This window comes from Hyaena hyaena, unplaced genomic scaffold (assembly GCF_003009895.1).
Source record: "Hyaena hyaena isolate Hyena2069 unplaced genomic scaffold, ASM300989v1 scaffold_390, whole genome shotgun sequence".
Classification (NCBI taxonomy): Eukaryota; Metazoa; Chordata; class Mammalia; order Carnivora; family Hyaenidae; genus Hyaena; species Hyaena hyaena.
Genome location: NW_024081018.1, coordinates 1173928 through 1192351, shown reverse-complemented (window position 1 = coordinate 1192351; position 18424 = coordinate 1173928). Strand labels below are relative to the sequence as shown.

Here is an 18424-nt window from a genome sequence, read left to right as displayed (position 1 = left end):
AAAATTAAATATACTCTTACATACAATCCAGCAATCATACTCCTTGGTATTTATTCAAATGAGTTGAAAACATATGTCTACACAAAAAACTGCCCATGTATATTTATAGCAACTTTATTCATAACTGCTAACACTTGGAATCAACCAAGATATCCTTCAGTAGGTGAATGGATCCATAAACTGTGGTACATCCATACAATGGGATATCATTCATCACTAAAACGAAATGAGCTATTAAGCCATGAAAAGACATACAGGAAGCTTAAAGCTATATTACTAAGTGAAGAAGCCAATCTGAAGAGGTTACATACTGGGTGATTCCAACTATTTAGTGTTATGGATAAGGCAAGATGATGGAGGCAGCAAGAAGATTAATAATTGCTAGAGGGTTGGGGGAGGAAGAGATGAATGGGTAGAACATAAGGGATTTCTAGGGCATTGAGAGTATTCTGTATGATACTATATGGGTGAATACTTATCATTATACATTTGGCGAAATCCACATAATAGATAACAGAGAGTAAACCTCAATGTAAACTGTGGTCTTTGGTTGATAATAATGTGTCAGTGCTGACTCATTGATTGTAATAAATAAATGTACTATACTGATTCAGGATGCTGATAATGGGAGAGGTTGTGTTTGGAGAGGGGAAAGGGGAGGTGAGAATTTTCTGTGCTCTGTGCCCAATTTTGCCATGAACCTAAAACTGACTTAAAAATAAAGTGTAGTTGTGTGTGTGTGTGTGTGTGTGTGTGTGTCTATATATATATATAATATATAGACAAGCCAAGAATGAGAGATATTATGTATCTTTTAAAAATATTTTTATATTATAGTTATAATATATTAATTATAATATATATCTTTAAATATTCTAAAAAATATATCAATATAATCTTCCATGCTAATAGTCCAAAGAAGAAAAAGTCCACGATCATCATCAATTGATACAGAAAAAGCATTTGACAAAATCCAACATCCATTCATGACAAAAACCTTCAGCAAACTGAGAATAGAGAGGAACACCTTTACCTTGATAAGGGGAAATCTATAAAACACTTAGAGCTAACAGCATACTAAATGGTGAAAGGCTGAACAGTTTCTCCTAAGAAAAATGAGGCAAGGATGTCCACTCTCACCACACATTTTCAACATTGTACTGCAAGTCCTAACGAGTGAAGTGTAAGGCAAGGAAAATAAGTAAATGGCATTCAGATTGTAAAGAAAGAAAGAAAACTGTCCCAATTTGCAAACAACATAATTGTCTACATAGAAAACCCAAAAGAATCTAAAAAATCTCATGGAACAAAAATCCAAGTTTTACAAAGGTCACAGGATACTAGATCAACAGAAAAATATCAGTTTCTATCAATTGTCAAATAGAAACTTGAACTTAAAATTATACCGCTTGTAGTGGCTCCAGAAAAATTAAATATCTAGGTATCAATCTACCAAAACATGGTCATGATCTGTATGCTTAAAACTGCTAGTGCTGGGGTGCCTGGGTGGCTCAGTCGGTTAAGCGGTCAACTTTGGCTCAGGTCATGATCTCGCTGTCTGTGTGTTCGAGCCCCATGTCGGGCCCTGTGCTGACAGCTCAGAGCCTGGAGCCTGTTTCAGATTCTGTGTCTCCCTCTCTCTCTGCCCCTCCCCAGCTTGTGCTCTGTCTCTCTCAGTCTCAAAAATAAATAAACGTTAAAAAATTAAAAAAAAAAAAACAAAACTGCTAGTCCTGACACAGAAACCAGAGAAGACCTAAATAAATGGAGAGGGATTCTGTGTTCATGGATTGAAAAATACAACATAGTAATGATGTCAATTTTGCCTAAATTGATCTATAGATTTAATGCAATTCTAATCAATATCCTAGCAGAATTTTTTGTAGATGTAGACCATCTGATCGTAAAATTTATTCTGAAATTCAAAGGAACTAGATAGCTAAAACAATTTTGAAAAAGACCAAAGTTGGAGGAATCATTTTAGCCTATTTTAAGATTTACTAGAAAACTATGGTATCTGAGCCAGTGTGGTATTGGCAAAAGTACAGACACTTAGATTAAATAGAAAGGCCAGAAATAGACTCATACAAATATGGCCAATTGATTTTTTTAAAGAAGTGCAAAATCAATTAAATGGAGAAAGAATGATGTTTTCAAAAACAATTGTTAGAACAATAGAATATCTACATGCCAAATAGTAATAATAATAATAACCCTAACCCAAATCCCAAGCCTTACACAAAGAATAACTTTTAAAAAATCTCAATGCAAAGCATAAAACTATTAAAACGTTTAGAATAAAAACAGGATAATATATTTGTGACTTGAGGTTAGGCAAAGAGTTATTAAACATGATGTCAAAAGCATGATCCATTTAAAAAATAGTAAAATAGACTTACCAAAACTTTGCTCTGTAAAAGAAGAATGAAAAGACAAACTACAGACTGGGAGAAAATATTTGCCAATTTCATATCCAACAAAAGACTTGTATTCAGAATATATAAAAATTCTCAAAATTCATTTGTAAAAAGGAAACAACCCAATTTAAAAACGGGCAAAAGAATTTAACAGACACTTCAGTGAAGATACACATATAGCTAATAAGCACATTAAAAGATGTTCTACCTTATTAGCCAGGGGGGAAATGCGTATTAAAACCACAAAGAGATGCCACCATTTACCTATCAGAATGGCTAAAAAAAAAAAAAAACCCCAAATGCTGGAGAAGATGCAAAGCAATTCGAATACATTGTTGGTGGGAAAGCAAAATGGTACAGGCACTCTCGAAACAGTTTGATAGTTTTATATAAACTTAAGCACATTTATTTACACATGACCTAGAACTCTCACTTTTGGGTATTTACCCTAGAAATAAATACTTATATTCACTGAATACTTATATTCACTAAAAAACCTGTACAAGAATGTTCATATCAGGTCTGCTCAAAATAGCAAAAAAAGAAAAAAAAGGGGAAAAAAGCAACAACTCAAATGTACTTTGAATTGAATAGATAAACTGCAATGGATCATATTTCATAATATGGATGGGATACTATTCAGCACAAAAAGGAGCAATCTACTGATAAGCACAACAATATAGATGAATCTCAAAAACTATGCAGAGTGAAAAAAAAAAGCCAGGCACAAAAGAGCACATCCTGCATAATTCCATTTATTTGCAATTCCAGAAAAAAGCAAAACTGAATTACAATGACAGAACACAGATCAGTAGTTGCCTGGGACCGACTACAAAAAAGCAAGAAGGAGATCTTTGGAATGATGGAAGTATTCTTTATCTTGATTGTGGTGGTGATTACATGGGTATATACATTTATCAAAACTCAAAGTTGAAATGTTCACATCGTATGACCTAGCTGGCTCACTATTAGATACGGAGCAGTATTTATTAAACTGTTAGTAGAGACCCATTATCAGTGAATCATTAAATCAATCTAGTATGTCTCCTCAGAGGGGTATTTACCCTGAAACTAATGATATTTAAGCTTCAGGCTTCCTTACTTGCAAAGCCTCTTCCAAGGCCTGGTTACTAATTTTGTGTTCTTTTGCTAAAGGGGGCCCCCAAATTGTATAAATTTGAGGCCTCATAAAACCTACATTAGCTTCTGGATGGCCAGATTATTTTTTAATGAAATGGAATAGAAAATAATGAGAATGTTTTATGAAATTTTTGCTTCAATTTATATAATGGCCATGTCATAAAAATTTGTCTCTTACCAGGGCTTGTGTTTAAGAGAGAGAGAGAGAAAAAAAAAAGGTGGAAATTCAGTGCTCTGTGTACATTCAACGCAACACTGTTTGGAAGAGTAAATATTTAGAAATAACCCAAATGTCCATCAATATGAGAATAATACACTGTGGTATATGTATGTTGTGGAATTCTGTGGTTAAAATGAAGGGACTAAAGGTACATGCCTCAGGTTGGATGACTCTCACGAACCCACCGTTAAGTAAAAAACAGCAACAAAAAAGAGTTAAAGGTTACTTAAAAGACAGTATTTAGATAAAGTTTAAAATCATGTGAGAAACAATAGTAAGTCTGGTATATTTTAATGTACTGTTTATAGATATATGTCGTTATACAGTAAAAGTATTAAAATATGTGTGAAGCTAATAATAAACAAATTCAGGGTAGGATAGTGGTTACTTCTGGGGAGGAAGAAGAGAGGGAGGGAATGATATCACAGTATGCACAGGGCTTTGTTTTATATGCAATTTTTATTTTGTTAAAGAATGGATTTTTTTGAGAGAGAGTGCACAAGAGGAGGGGCTGGGGGGGTGTACAGAGGATGTGAAGTAGACTCTGTGCTGACTGCAGCTCAGATATGGGGTTCAAACTCATGAACCATGAGACCATGCATGACCTGAGCTGACTGAACCACCCAGCCGCCCCTCAAGAATGGATTTGAGACAAACCAGAAGTGTTAAAATTTAATAAGGTTGGTTCGTAGATGTGTGGGATTTTTGCTGTATTATTCTGAATTCTCTTCTGATTGTGTTATATTTTGTATGCATATTGTTGTAGACCATTGGTAATATTATTTCATATTTATGTAGTGTGGGCATTTACACACCTCACACTACTTAATCCTCATAATGACCTTATGCAGTAAGTAGGGCAGACACCATTATTCCTATTCTATAGTAAAGGAACTTTAAACTGCAGACCAATTTGTTAAAAATTGAACTGAGGACTCAGTTGTTTCTTATTTCGTCTAGATTTGCAATGGAAATATGCTGGAGAAGTTTCTTTCAAGTACAGCCACTCCCTCCGACCCCAACTTCAGGAAGGCACTTGCTCAATGAGGGAATGAATTGTATTAATAATAGATAAATGTTTGTTCTTTCTGAAGTACCAGAAGAGAATTCCAATAATGACTTTGTGACAAGGGGGTACGTATTTACAAGTCAATTCTTCAGAAGCACAGGCCGGTTCTTTCCTCCAGACTGCTGCCCCGTTGCTCACTCAGTGACCTTGGAGAAATCACTTAACCTTTCACAACTTACACTTACAATCCAGTAAACCGAATGTGTAATATTCATGATTGCTCCCTGGAGGCTCCTGACGAACACTTTTGGAAAATTAGGGACTGATTTGAGGTCAACTATAATGCAACAATGTCAACTTTTCAATGCAAGTTATTTTCTAAGCTCCCTATTCCTCAAAGACTATTTTCACTCTCATTTAAAAAAAAATTATTTTTAATGTTTTATTTATTTCTGAGAGAGACAGCATGAGCAGGGCAGGATCAGATAGAGACGGAGACACAGAATCTGAAAGAGGCTCCAGGCTCTGAGCTGTCAGCACAGCGCCCGACGCGGGGCTCAATCCCACAATGCGGGCCTCGACCCCACGACGCGGGCCTCGAACCCAGGAACCGTGAGATCATCATGGCCTCGAACCCAGGAACCGTGAGATCATCATGACCTGAGCCGAAGACAGACGCTCAACCCACTGAGCCACCCAGGGGCCCCATATTTTCATTCTCATTTAAATAGTGATATCCATTTTAAAGGCGATTGAGTTTATACTTTTTAATGATAAATAATTTTAAGTCATTAACATATGAATACCTTTTGTTAAAAAAAAATAAGCTATCACGTAACCAGACCGAATGAAAAGAGCAATTTCTATTCTGTTGCCCATTCCCTCTGTAAGTGGCTCTTGGAGATTTTGAAAGCAAGCAGTTTGTTAACCTTAAGGTTTAGAATTTTATTTCAACACTGATGCTTGATGAAAATCGTGTAGGTTCTGGGTATTGTGGTGTGGAAGAGGAGAAAAACGGCGCAGAGCGGCTCCAAATCCAGGCAAATAGGGAATGATAAAATAGGAACCGGTGCGTCCCAGGGCGCCAGGCTAGTTCCGACTTTGGCCATGAATTGGAGCGGCTGTCGCGTACGGCTTGGGACTGGCGCTGGAGGCAGAACTTGAGCCCCCTCGCGGCCAAACTGCCCGCAGAGGCCACAGGTCCCTTTAAGGCACCCTAAGGGCATACGGGGGGCAAAGGGGGCGGGAGGAGGGTTCGCGAGCGCACGCCACGTGACTAGGCTGCCAAGTGCGCTCCCGAGTTTGACAGAAGTTTGAATCGGACTCGAGGGCTTTCTGCAGCCGGAGGGGCTGAGCAGCGGTCCCGGCCTCCGCGAGCGCTACCTGCAGCGCCCCCGCGACCCGCCCCGCCAGCCTGGAGCCCGGGCCGCCGCCGGCCGGCCGCGCTCCCGCACCGCTCGCTGTCCCAGCCGACGGCCAGCAGCCCCCAGCGCGACCGCGGTGCCCACAGCCTCCCGGCCAGGGAGCCGAGCCCCCTCGCTGCGCCCCGGCCCGGCTGCGCCAGCATGTCTTCGACGGAGGGCTCGAGTCGCGCGGCGGACAAGTCACCGCGCCAGCAGGTACTCCCCGCGCGCCCCTGAGGCTGTGTCTTACCACCCCTTCGCCACTTGGGGGTTGGGCCGGACCCTTATTCCGCCCCTCTCCCGGAGTGGGAGTGGGAGGAAGACCAGTGCTTTCATGGATTCCCCCACCGCCCTGACCCCCTCGCCGGCCTCGTCTCCGCAGGTAGACCGCCTGCTTGTGGGGTTGCGCTGGAGGCGGCTGGAGGAGCCGCTGGGCTTCATCAAAGTTCTCCAGTGGGTGAGTCGATGCTTCAGCCGCGGGCTATTTCGGGAGCCTGAGCTGTGACGCTGACCCGAAGCAATGTGGCCGGAGTGGGGGGCGGGGAGGTGCTGCGACCGGCCCTGGCGGAAGGGTGGGGGGCGGCGACAGGTGGGCGGGGGAGGGGCGGCTGGGGCTGCTTCTCCAGCACTTGGTGGCAGGAGGGTGAGGAGCAAGGCATGCGGGAGTCCGGGATTCGGTCCTTCTATGTGCAAGGAGCCCTTGCCCAGGGTGCTCACATTTCACCCGGGCGAGAGGACCCGGGTGTAACCTTTCCAGAACTCTGATCCTGCACATACCACTCTTCGGTGGCAGGAGGGGGGAGGAGGACAAGGAGGAGGAGGAAATCCACGGAGGGCAGAAGAGGGAAGGAGGCTGGCAAGGGAAACCATCCGGCCACCAAACCCACCAGGACCTGACTGATCTTGAAGGTGGACTCCGGAGACAGGGTCCTGGCTGGATGGCCGTGGTCCTGTTGAGGTCACTAGAGTAATCTGGGTTCCTGTAACTAAGAGAGTGAGTGAGTGAGTGAGTGAGTGAGTGAGTGAGTGAGTGAGTGAAGCCTATGGCTCTTCAGTTAAATGAAAGAAAACATATCGAGACAATAAAAATCACACTGTGGCCAAAATGTGGCTTGTAGAATAAGATAAAACACTGAGCTGGAAAGAAGCTAGGACTCTGAATTTCAGACATGGTCCTGCCTCTTCCAGCTATGTGACCTCGGGCAAGTCACTTCTTTGGACCTCAGTTTTCAACATTAGTTAAATTTTGATCACACCATCCCTAGGGTCCCCTTCTGCTTTAAATGGGTTGGTATGCTAGAACATTGTCCTTCATTAGACTCACCCTGTGACCTTGAAGAAATCACTTGCCCATGGCCTCAATTTCCTCTGTAACTGTGTAGGGGAAATACCATCTCCTTGCCTCACTGGTACTTTGAGATATTGGTATGTTCTCTGTCCTTACAAGTGCCCAAAGCCTCCCGAGAATAAGTTAGGAGTGTGGACAGGTACAGTCATTCTTTCAAATAATGAACATTTGTTGGGAGCATTTAGTGCACTATAGCCAAAGAGATTTAAGTTAGGCAATCCACACACCAAATGATGTGTGAATAACTTAATTAATGTGCTTTCAGCACAGAATTGAGCTAGGGAATAAGTTACTGTTAATATTGAGGAGGGTTGAGTTCTAAAGGGCTTTTAACTCACTGGAGACAGGAGTTAGCACTATGTCCCTGAGTCCTGAATCATCGTTTGGATGAGAATCACCAGATCTGGAATTCAGGGGCAATAGTGCATTTGGGGTTATCTTTGGATATCTGAGACCTTGACTGGGGCTACAGGCCAGGCAAGGAGCTCCCAACTGCAAACTCTGGGATCCGATGGGGACTTTCCACTCTCCCTACCGCCTCAAGACCAGTTGGATGGACTGCTGACTGAGCTCTTTCACCTCCCCCCACTTCCCTGTTCTGACCCACCACTTGAGTACCAGTGGTGGCCATATAAAAATGTTATTTAGGCTTCATGTGACTGTCATCCAGAACTAGGGAGCCATTATGAGGAGCAGAACCTGAAATGTAAGGGTACAATTTTGTCATTAAACTAGATAAATGGATCTAAGGGAAATTTGAGAAAGACTGTCAAGGGATGAGTGAAACAATGAGGTTATTAGACCATGGAATCATCCTTCATGGGGGGATTCTGAAAAGCTTCCCTCTTCAATCCTTCTATCCTTTTCTCAGTGCCCTCCTCCCCCAGTACCCACATTTCTGTAAAGGTTGCACAAAACGATGCCTAGAAAAATGATCCAGTCTCCTCCCAGGATCAGCACTGATCCCTAAGAGTTAAGAACCATTTGACTTTTATGATCTTCAAGTTCTTAGAGGGGCGTGATGCCTTTCTCTCATTGTGCTAAATCCAGGGGCCCAGAGCTAGACTCTGAACTCAGCTTTCATTCGAAGGGCAGCATCAAAGGGAGACATGATTTGCTTTACTGCCGTCCTAGCAGCCTGAATTCAGAGCATGAGTTTCACTTGCTCTGAGTCTCTGTAGGATGAGCTAATATAAAAGTACACAGGAACCAGCGCCAGAAATGACAGTGAAAATGTCATTTGGGATTTTCACTCATTTCCTGCTTGAGGGGGATCAAATGCCCCTAACTGGAAAAGGAAAAAAAAAAAAAAAAAAGAAAGAAAAGAAAGAAAAAGAAAACACAGATCTTGTGTTTATTGTAATGATACTTGAAAACTTGTCATTGTTATCAAAAAGCAATTTTGCTGGAATCCTGGTAGTAAGAAAGCAATGTTAGTCTTTTTTTAGTCAGGAGGTTGGCTTAGAGTATTTTTTTTTTTTCAATTCAGAAATTAATCTCACCTCAATTCCAGTTCTGGAGTCTCGCTAAGTCTACACAAAGCTAGCAAAATAACATGGGTATCGACCAATTATTAAAGTACTGGTTTTCTTAAAAAAGGAAAAAGGCAGATTTTTAGGTCAATGGGCTTTGGTTTAAATGGAGTCTCTTCTGCTTTCTAGCCATAGAATCTGAGGTACCTCGGGTAAGTAACAAAATCTTTGTGGGCCTCGGTTTCTTATCTGTAAATGAGGGTAAAATCTAATCCTCATGGGAGGATTATGGGAGATAATTTCTGTAAAGCATCCAGGCATTCAGCCCAGTCTAGGAGATATTCAGCAAGTGTCGGTTCCCTTTCCTCCTGTTCCCAAACCTCTCCTTTCCCCCAAATTTCCCCTTTATGCATACTCTCAGCTAGACTCACCCTTTGGTTAGATTATTCAAATATCACTGCCAGATCCTAACTTTGAGGGTAAGGTGCAAAAGAATCTCCTGGATTACTCAGTCACTATTCCCATAATAAGTCATATTATTATTAACTATACGCCTGATCAATAATTTGAGGTGCCAAAGCCACTTACTTGGTTCTGGGGTCTTAAAATGAAAATAAGCTATTTCAGTTGGCGTGGGGAATGCCAAAGAATACCATTAGAGTCCATCAAACCAATAAGATGACTGTGGGGGTAATATTGGAGGGGAGATCTTGTTTTCCTTTTGCTCTCCACTAACTAGGGATGGTTGTCTCCCTAAGACTGACAAAGGATCATCACTGTCAAGCAAGTCAGCACCAAACTGGCAAGGTTATTTTGACATCTTTCCCAAAGAGATACAGAGGCAGGAGGAGGCGGGTGTGGAGAGCAATATATAACCATCACTGCCCCTAGCAGTACAGGTCCAAGAGGAAGAAGGTGGCAGGTTGGCACCAGAACTTAAGAGATCCACCCCTTCCCTGTCTCAGGGACTCTATCTCTCGTTGGCTTCTGTTCTTTTTGAGCAGTTTGCTCAACTCAGAAACCCTTACGCTTGGTGACACGGATGGTTTCAGTTCTTTCCTGCTTTTCCTAGTGGCTCAGTCACCTGGCACATTTAGGGAAGAAAGTAAATCTGGTACATAAAGGTGGAGGGGGCTGGGACAGGGTGTCTTTCTCTGCTCTAGTATGCCAGGTGCAGAGCTACTCCCTGCCTCCTTACCATCCTCCCTGAACAAAGGAGAGATCTTTCTTTAGCCTTAATAACTTTGTGATGCAGAATGTTATTTGTTTATTTGTTTGAGCAGGGCACTTTTTTTCCTGGACGTAAACTCTTACAAGAAGGTACTGGGTCTTATTTACCTTTGTGTCCCAGCACTTGGCACAATAATGCATAATGACGGTGTGTTGATTACGTAGAGAGAGCACTGGACAGAGAATCAAGAGATGTGAATTCTAAGGCTGGTCCACACAATGGCTAAATGTGACCTTGGGAAAGTCAAGTAATCTTTTGGGACTTTAATTTCTAGCTCTGTGAAATGAGACCATTGGGCTTGATAATCTCTGAAATCTTTTTTTGCTCTGCTGTCCTGTGAACCTATGAGGTTCCCCTCAGATTTTTCCCATTGTCCACTTACATAACAAACTTTATGCTATTGGCCTCACGTGACTGTGTGATGTTCAGATATAATTATGCACTCTGATAAAGAGCCATGTAAGGCGTTTAGGGATTCCTGACTTTCAAAGAATCAGAATAGAAGAGGATATAGCTAGTACTAAAGTTATTCATGGTATATTCCACTCTCTGAGCAGGAATCAAGATTTTCAGAACCTCAAGTTTCTGACATAGGTTTCAGGATTCAGGATTTTCAGAACCTCAAGGTTCTGACGTATCATCTAGTCATAGCAGAACTTTGGCCAATGATGGAAAAGTTCTATTATCTGCGTTGTCCAATATGGTACATGCTAGTCACGTGTGGTTGAAATGTGGCACTTGAAATGTGTCTAAATGTAACTGAGCCACTGTGAATTTTTAATTACTTTCAATTTTAATGAATTTGAATGTAAATAGCCATACTTGGCTTGTGGCTACCAGTATGGATAGAGCAGCTCTAGAGTACAGGCTCCATGAAGACAGAGATTTTTCTCTTTTGTTCACTACTAAATGATAGTGCTTAGAACAGTGCCGGTACACAGTAGGTACTCAGTAAGTGTCGTCTTTCTGTAGATAATCAGGCGTGCCTGTCAAGGAAGTGCTAGTGAAGAGAAGGCTCCATAACTCACCATCAAGTGCCCCAATTTAGGAATATCTATTTTCTTAGGGGACTTTATTCAGTAAAAATATATCTAATTATGCTGCCCTTCCTAGAATGTGATACTCTAAATTGTGTGTCCAGTTCTGAGCACCAGAAGCTACTTGTAAGAGGTTCATAGAGCTGACAAAAATTAGAGAATTCCTACGAGGAAGAGCTAAAGAAGCGTCATTGTTATGCCAGTGAGGAGGCTTGGAGTATATAAAGGGTAATGATGCTGATGCTTTGGGCAACTTCTCTTCAGCTCTGTCAAGATGAGCAAACAGGGCTCTACTGCAGTCTCTGTAAATTAAGCCAGATGAGGAGGCTATTCAGGCATTGGAGAGAGTTATACTATCTCCTTTCCTGGATGTTTTTTAAAAGGGAGACAATTCTCAGTTGTCTGAATTAAACCTCCTGGAAACAGAGAGGTGCTCATTATGACCTTTAGAGAGAGGAGTCAATAGCTCCAGCGTGAAGGAGATCTGCCAGGGCAGGCAATACAAGGCGGGGCAGTGGCACTGGACACTGCCCAGAGGCAGAGCACAGCTGCTGACAAGCCCGGCCAAGGGCACACTGATAGCATTACCCTCATCCAGTGGGAGAAAGGCCTCTCGATTGCCTGCTCCAAACCCCTCATTTTACAGATGGGAAAACTGAGACTCAGAGAGCAGAGTGATTTATTAGAGGTCACCCAGCTCATCAGTGACAGGGCCAAGACTAGAACCCAGATTTCCAAACTCCTAATCCAGATCTCTTTTCAAAACTCCACAACACTATCAAGCTTTAGCAAAGTCACGTGCACACAACTCTATTCTAAACTCTGGGTGCAAGCCTGGGATGTAGATGAGCCGTCTTCTAGGTGCTTAATGTCCAAGACAGCAAGACACGGAGAAACATACAGAAAATGATCGTTAACAGAATAAGCTCTGTGCTTAATAAGAATGATCACATCATGTACAAGCCCGTATAAGGTTAAGCGCACAGGAAACGGGGCCTGAACAGATGATGCGGGAGGTTAAGAGATTCCAGTTTCTCACCTCCTTTTCTAACTAGTGTGTTTCCCCAGAAAGAAATTAGAAAACCATGGGTTGAGGAAATTTCAGTTCACTCAAGATAGGAGGTTTAGTAAAATGTGATGAAAGGTGGAGAGGAAAACAATTCAAGTGACCTGAAATGCTTCTGGTTTTGAACACTGAGCAATCAACAGATTACAAAGGGAAACACCACTGGGGAAATAGTAGGGGCTGATAAGGCAAGTGGAAGGTACTTTGCTCTGGGCTTGGGCCAGGACTGCCAGCGTGGACACAGCCAGCATTGTTGCTGCAAGGAAAAGTACCTTTAGGGGAAAAGGAGCATAGCACTTCCTTGCTTGGCCCCTCTGAAGGCTTGGTGGAAGATGCTGCTTCTAGCTATACCTCCAGTGAGGCAGGAAGCCACTGGAAGTTAGCAACAAGGTAACGACAAGATTCAATGACAGCTTCAAAGGAGAAATGAAAAGAATTCCAAAGCATGCCTGATCTCAGTTAGCACAGAGGAATCTATTTCTAGGGTGCCTCTGCCTTGGGGAGGAAATTCAAGTCCAGCTTTATGCTAGACTTTTCCAAAAGCCTAAATTGCTTTGCGTTGCTCATCATGTTAAGGAGGCTACCTATGTTCTCCACTGTCATATCCATCCAGTGGAGAGATGTGGAAACTATCCATTTCTTCTTTCTCTCTATCTTCCTCCCAGACACTACTCAAAGTCAACCTCATTCATTTGACTATTTGGTCCAGGACTCAGGTGCAGTGAACACAGCATCCTGAGGCTGGAAGACCAATGGAAGTCATAGGTCTCTATCCAGGAGGGAGTTGATTAAAGGATATCCTGGCTCCCTCCACCATATCTGCACCTGCTAAGAGTCAGAAGATGGTTCTGATGAGATAATATGTTCTGACTCTCAAAGAGGCTTCCCTTTCCCTCAGCTCTTTGCTATTTTCGCCTTCGGGTCCTGCGGCTCCTACAGCGGGGAGACAGGAGCAACAGTTCGCTGCAACAACGAAGCCAAGGATGTGAGCTCCATCATTGTTTTGTTCGGCTATCCCTTCAGGTGAGCGGGAATTGATTCTGACTGCACACAGCCTTTCTCACTGGTTTGGCAGGACCTGCTTGGTCTCTTCCTTCTCCAGAATCTTATACAGACCTTTTGTTGAGTGCCACTCCAGGTTCAAATAGAACTACAAGACTTGGGTGCTTCCCACCCTTTAGGAATTTCAGACTAACCATAGAAAAATATCAGGGAACCTCAGATAGATCATTGTCATAATAACGTTCCAGTCCATGAATAACCAATAGCAGGTATAACATAGTTCCTACAGAAAAAACCCATCCAGCTGGGGATGGAGGCTTATAGGAGTCTCAGGGCAGGTCTTTCTGACCTTCAGTAACCTCCTCCCTGCCTTGAAGGTTGGGGAACGTTTTAGTACTAAGATCCTAAAGAGTTGACGTGGGGTGCTCATCTGGTACCACTAGCATATGAGGATATGCACCTTGACCAGGAGATAGAAAAGAATACTCTTTCTTGGCTACTTGGGAGCTTAGGGAGGGGAGTCCCAACTGTTCAGAGGAGAATTGGGGATAGGGCTTTCCTTTTCAGAAATTTTTAGTACCAACGATGAACTATCTCTTGTGTATAACAGGGTATTTGTTTTTCTCTCCTTATTTTTGTCCCATATAGTCTCATTGGGTGGGGTTGCTAATTAAGGCCTGAGAATGGACAAGTCCAAAGTAACCTGGCCACTATGGGCCTGTGTGCCCCTTTCCCAGGGGCAAAATGAAACAGATCTCCTTGGTGGCTTGGCTACAAGAAATAGATGGATTATTGTGGTAGTGACCTGAGGGCCCTGGAGGTCCTTGGAAATGCATGATCTTGACCAGTCAAGGTAGACGAGTGTGGGGTTGTGGCTGAATGGGAGGTAGAGTTTGACTAGAATTCCAGCGATGTTCCTGCCTTGACTGCAGGGTTCCCTCCAGAAGCATTCCTCCCCCACACACACCCTTTCTGGGCTCTGTAAGAGTCCCAGGGTGAGAATGAGCACAGGGCTACCCCCAGGGCAGGCACAGTCCTTTGCCTTCACAGGGAGAGGATTGCCCTGAGCTCAGGATGGCATCCTCTGCCACCTGCAGGTTGAACCGGGTCCAGTATGAGATGCCCCTCTGTGATGATGACTCCACCTCCAAGACCATGCATCTGATGGGGGATTTCTCTGCTCCCGCCGAGTTCTTTGTGACCCTGGGCATCTTTTCCTTCTTCTATACCATGGCTGCGCTAGTCGTCTACCTGCGCTTCCACAACCTCTACACAGAGAACAAGCGCTTTCCACTGGTGGTGAGTAAGCAGAGGCCAGGAGGGATGATGGGGTGGAGAAACTAGGGAGATGTGCATCCCGAGACTGATGTCAGAGCGAGAGGGGAGGACACCCATATGTGGAACCTCTTGGGTCCCCCCCTGCCAGCTCTCTGTGGTTGATCCCTTCGGGTTCTGTGGTTCCCACAGCTCCGACGACTCTGCCTCTACCAACTTCCCATCACTTGCTGTGCTCACAGGAGGCATAATAGCATCAAGAAGCGGGCCCTGGAGTTGGACTGCCTGGGTTCAAATTCCAGAGCGGTCCCTTACTGGCTGTGTGCCAGTCACTTATCCTCTATAAACCTCAGTTTCCTCAGTATGAAATGGAGATAAAATAATACCTATCTCATAGTGTTTGGGGGAGATGAAGTGAAAATGCATGTAAAATATCTGGTATAGTTAGTTTCCATAAGTAAGTGTTGGCTATCATTAATATATTCCCCCTTTACTGTCTCACTATCCCAGGCATGCAAAGTGGAAGGGGTGCCTCAGGGGACCCCATTTGTCTCCTGCAGTCTGCTCTCACTCTTCCACCAGTTGTAACTGAGCAATGGTGACCCAAGGAAAAGCTTCAAAGGGAAAGTGGGGAGTTTAGGCCACTTGGATTTGGGGGTGACATTGATCAGCAGGTGCCTTGATATAGTTCTGAGGGCATCAGGAGGGGTGGCCCTGGGTAGCAGGGTTCCTTTGGTGGCAGTGAACAAATTCTTTAAAATGATCTGGGCTCCCAGAGGTTCGAGGTGTTGGGTAGGATAGGAAGAGGTGGCTGTCCTGGGACCCCACGATCCCAGTGCATTATGGCAAGTGGAAAAGCAGTAAGTAATTACAGGGGCCTTTCTGAGTGTATTTCTTGTCCCTCTGTTCCTCCCAGGACTTCTGTGTGACTGTCTCCTTCACTTTCTTCTGGCTGGTAGCCGCAGCTGCCTGGGGCAAAGGCTTGACGGACATCAAGGGGGCCACACGGCCATCCAGCCTGACCGCAGCCATGTCTGTGTGCCATGGAGAGGAAGCAGTGTGCAGCGCTGGGGCCACACCCTCCATGGGACTGGCCAACATCTCTGTGGTAAGACCTGTGGCCACTGAAGGGGACTGGGGGAGGCAGTGCTATCCCAGATGCCCAGGCCTGTCCCAGCTAGCAGGTTCTGGGATGAACAGAGAGGGTAACTCTCCAGCTGGCATCCCCTGCACCTGGAGCCAGTGACCCCAGCACCTAAGGGTGGCTGCTGGCCCCTGGCTGACCCTGAGAAGATATTTTAGTTTGGAGGGAACCCAAGAGCCATTTAGCCTCCTTTTCTTTCCTCCTTCTGTACTCTGTCTTCCCATTTCCCTTCTTCCCACATTCAAGCATGCCCTTTGTGACTGCTTCCCACTCCACCTGCTCCTTTACAGTGTGTGTGTGTGTGTGTGTGTGTGTGTGCACGCGCGCACATGCACGCACTTGTGCATGCACATGCAAACATATAAAGGAGGGCACAGGCTGTGGCTGGGCTCACAGCTGGGAGCAGACTCAGAGGGAATGAGATTGTCACCCACTGTCACTCGGGCCTCCAGACTGGAAAGGGGCTTTGGGCAGGGGTGGGTCCGGCTGGTACGTACATGTTTGGCCATCCCAGGTATTAGAATGTGGAAATCTTTCCATATCAGTTGGTAGATAGCTGAGGCCTCAAGCTTTTCAAATGCGCTTGTCACCTTAGCCCTGCCCTAAAACTGTCCTGGAATTCCCCAAGGCCCAGTAACAGAAGGGTTTAGTCCCTGGCACACCAGGGAGCCTCCTAGACCTTGCTCGAACTCTGCTGTTCGGTTTTAGCCCCCAACATTTTATTGTAAAAATTTTCACAAATAGAGCGAAGTTGGAAGAATTTTACAATGAACACCCACACGCTCATTGCCTAAACTGCACCATTATCATTTTACTAGACTTGCTTTATCACATATCTACCCGCCTCTCTTCATCCATCAAACCATCTGATTTTTAATGCATTTTGAAGTTAATTGCAGACATCAGCTCACCTCCCCCACCCCAATACTTTCTGCTGATAGATTTTTAAGTATTTTTGAATAAATATTTGAATATAGTCCAGGCTGAGTCCCTGGTCCTAAGAAGGAAGCACCTTGGACAGCTCTGGCCACACCCACCCTTGAGAAAGGCACTCAGAACAGTGCTCTGGAAAGCGCCACCAAAGCCCCTCCTTGCCCCTTGCTCTCCTTTGCATGATGCTTCTCTCCAGGGGCCAGACTCTCCTAGCGACCAAGCTACAACTCAGGTGCATGCTGTGGACAGTTAGAGATTTTCGCCAGAGAGCTCCTTAGTGGGTATCGGCATTGAACCCTGCCTCTATCTCCAGTTCTCTGTATTTTAGTCTTCTGAGCCCTCTATGCCTCCTCTCTACCCACCCCCACCCCCCCTGCAGGAGCTCCTCTTCCCTGTTCCCACAATGCCCTCCTTATTATTCTCACAAGCTTCCCTGATGTCTTTGCAGCTCTTCGGCTTTATCAACTTCTTCCTGTGGGCCGGGAACTGTTGGTTTGTGTTCAAGGAGACCCCGTGGCATGGGCAGGGCCAGGACCAGGACCAGGGCCAGGGCCCCAGCCAGGAGAGCGCAGCTGAGCAGGGAGCGGTGGAGAAGCAGTAAGCAGCTCCCACCTGGCTACTCCTGAACAGGACAGCACCTCTTCAACCACCTCCAGCTTCCAGGACCTCCCTCTTCTTCCTTCTCCAGCTCCCCTCCTCCATCATCTGGGCTTTGAGCTTTGAGACATCGTCGATGGATGGGCAGGCATCAGCTGTCAGAAACCCCGGCGGCCCTACCAGTGGCTTCCTATCCCTCCTCTTGCCTGGCGCCTCGGATGGCTGGAGCTCAGTGCTTCTTGTCTACTGCCTGGACCCCAGCATTTTACTTGGGGTCTTCCTCGTACACTTGCAGTCTCCCATTGCAGGAGAGGGTTGGGGGCAGGAGACCGGAGTCCCGAGACTGGTTCCTAGCAGCCACTTCTATCAACCTGTCAGCTTCAATAAAAGTGGGGGGGAGGGGAAATTGGCTGGCAGCCTTCTTCCTGGTCCTTTGCACGAAGGGCCCACCAGTGGTTTAGTGACCTCTCTTCAATGGCTGTTATCTAAGCCTTGTGCCTGCCCTGATCTCCACTCAGCCCAAGCTCGGTATGCTTCCCACTTTTTCCTCTGGCCTCTACTTGCCCACAGAGCCTACCATGTGGGAACCCCGGAGGCCAACTAGCCTAGAAAACAGCCCTGTAGGTGGTCCTGATGAGGCCTGGACTCAGTGGGGAGCAGATATATTGCAACTGGGTTGCAACTTCAAGAAACTGAAGCCAGGAAACTTGCTGGGGAAGCAGTTTCTTCTCTTCCCTCAGCCCTCCCACCCCACCAGGCTGGTGCACTTTCCACCAACACTAAGCTCATACTTGCCTTAGAAACCCCTGACCTTCCTCCCGGTCCTCCTTGGGCTTAGTCTCACACATGGGGCACTAGATGAGGGGTCTAGGAGCAACTCCCTTTTAGCCCTCTCTGCCTCCAACCGTGTGTCCATCTCCCTTCCCCAGTCTCTTGGATCTGAGGCATTCAAGATCCTTTTCCATGTCTGTCCAGGCCTTCCTCTCATTCCTGTGGGGCCATATAGGGGCTTTGGAAGGGCCCAGAGGATCACCATGAGGCTAAGTTGCCCCAGAGCCCCAGGACATGGATGGATGGGCCCATTTCTTCCTCATTCTCTCATTTCCCCCCCAACCCCCAACTCCTTCTCT

The 18424-nt window shown here is 45.0% G+C and overlaps 1 protein-coding gene across 1 annotated transcript; it reads left to right on the top strand.

Annotated features, from left to right (window-relative positions):
* Positions 1-6351: 6351 nt before the first annotated feature.
* On the top strand, positions 6352-17298 carry SYPL2 (synaptophysin like 2). The gene is made up of 6 exons (XM_039251076.1): positions 6352-6405; positions 6572-6646; positions 13242-13366; positions 14443-14644; positions 15537-15728; positions 17146-17298. The coding sequence occupies exons 1-6, from the start codon at positions 6352-6354 to the stop codon at positions 17296-17298; spliced, it is 801 nt and encodes a 266-aa protein (XP_039107007.1).
* Positions 17299-18424: the final 1126 nt, after the last annotated feature.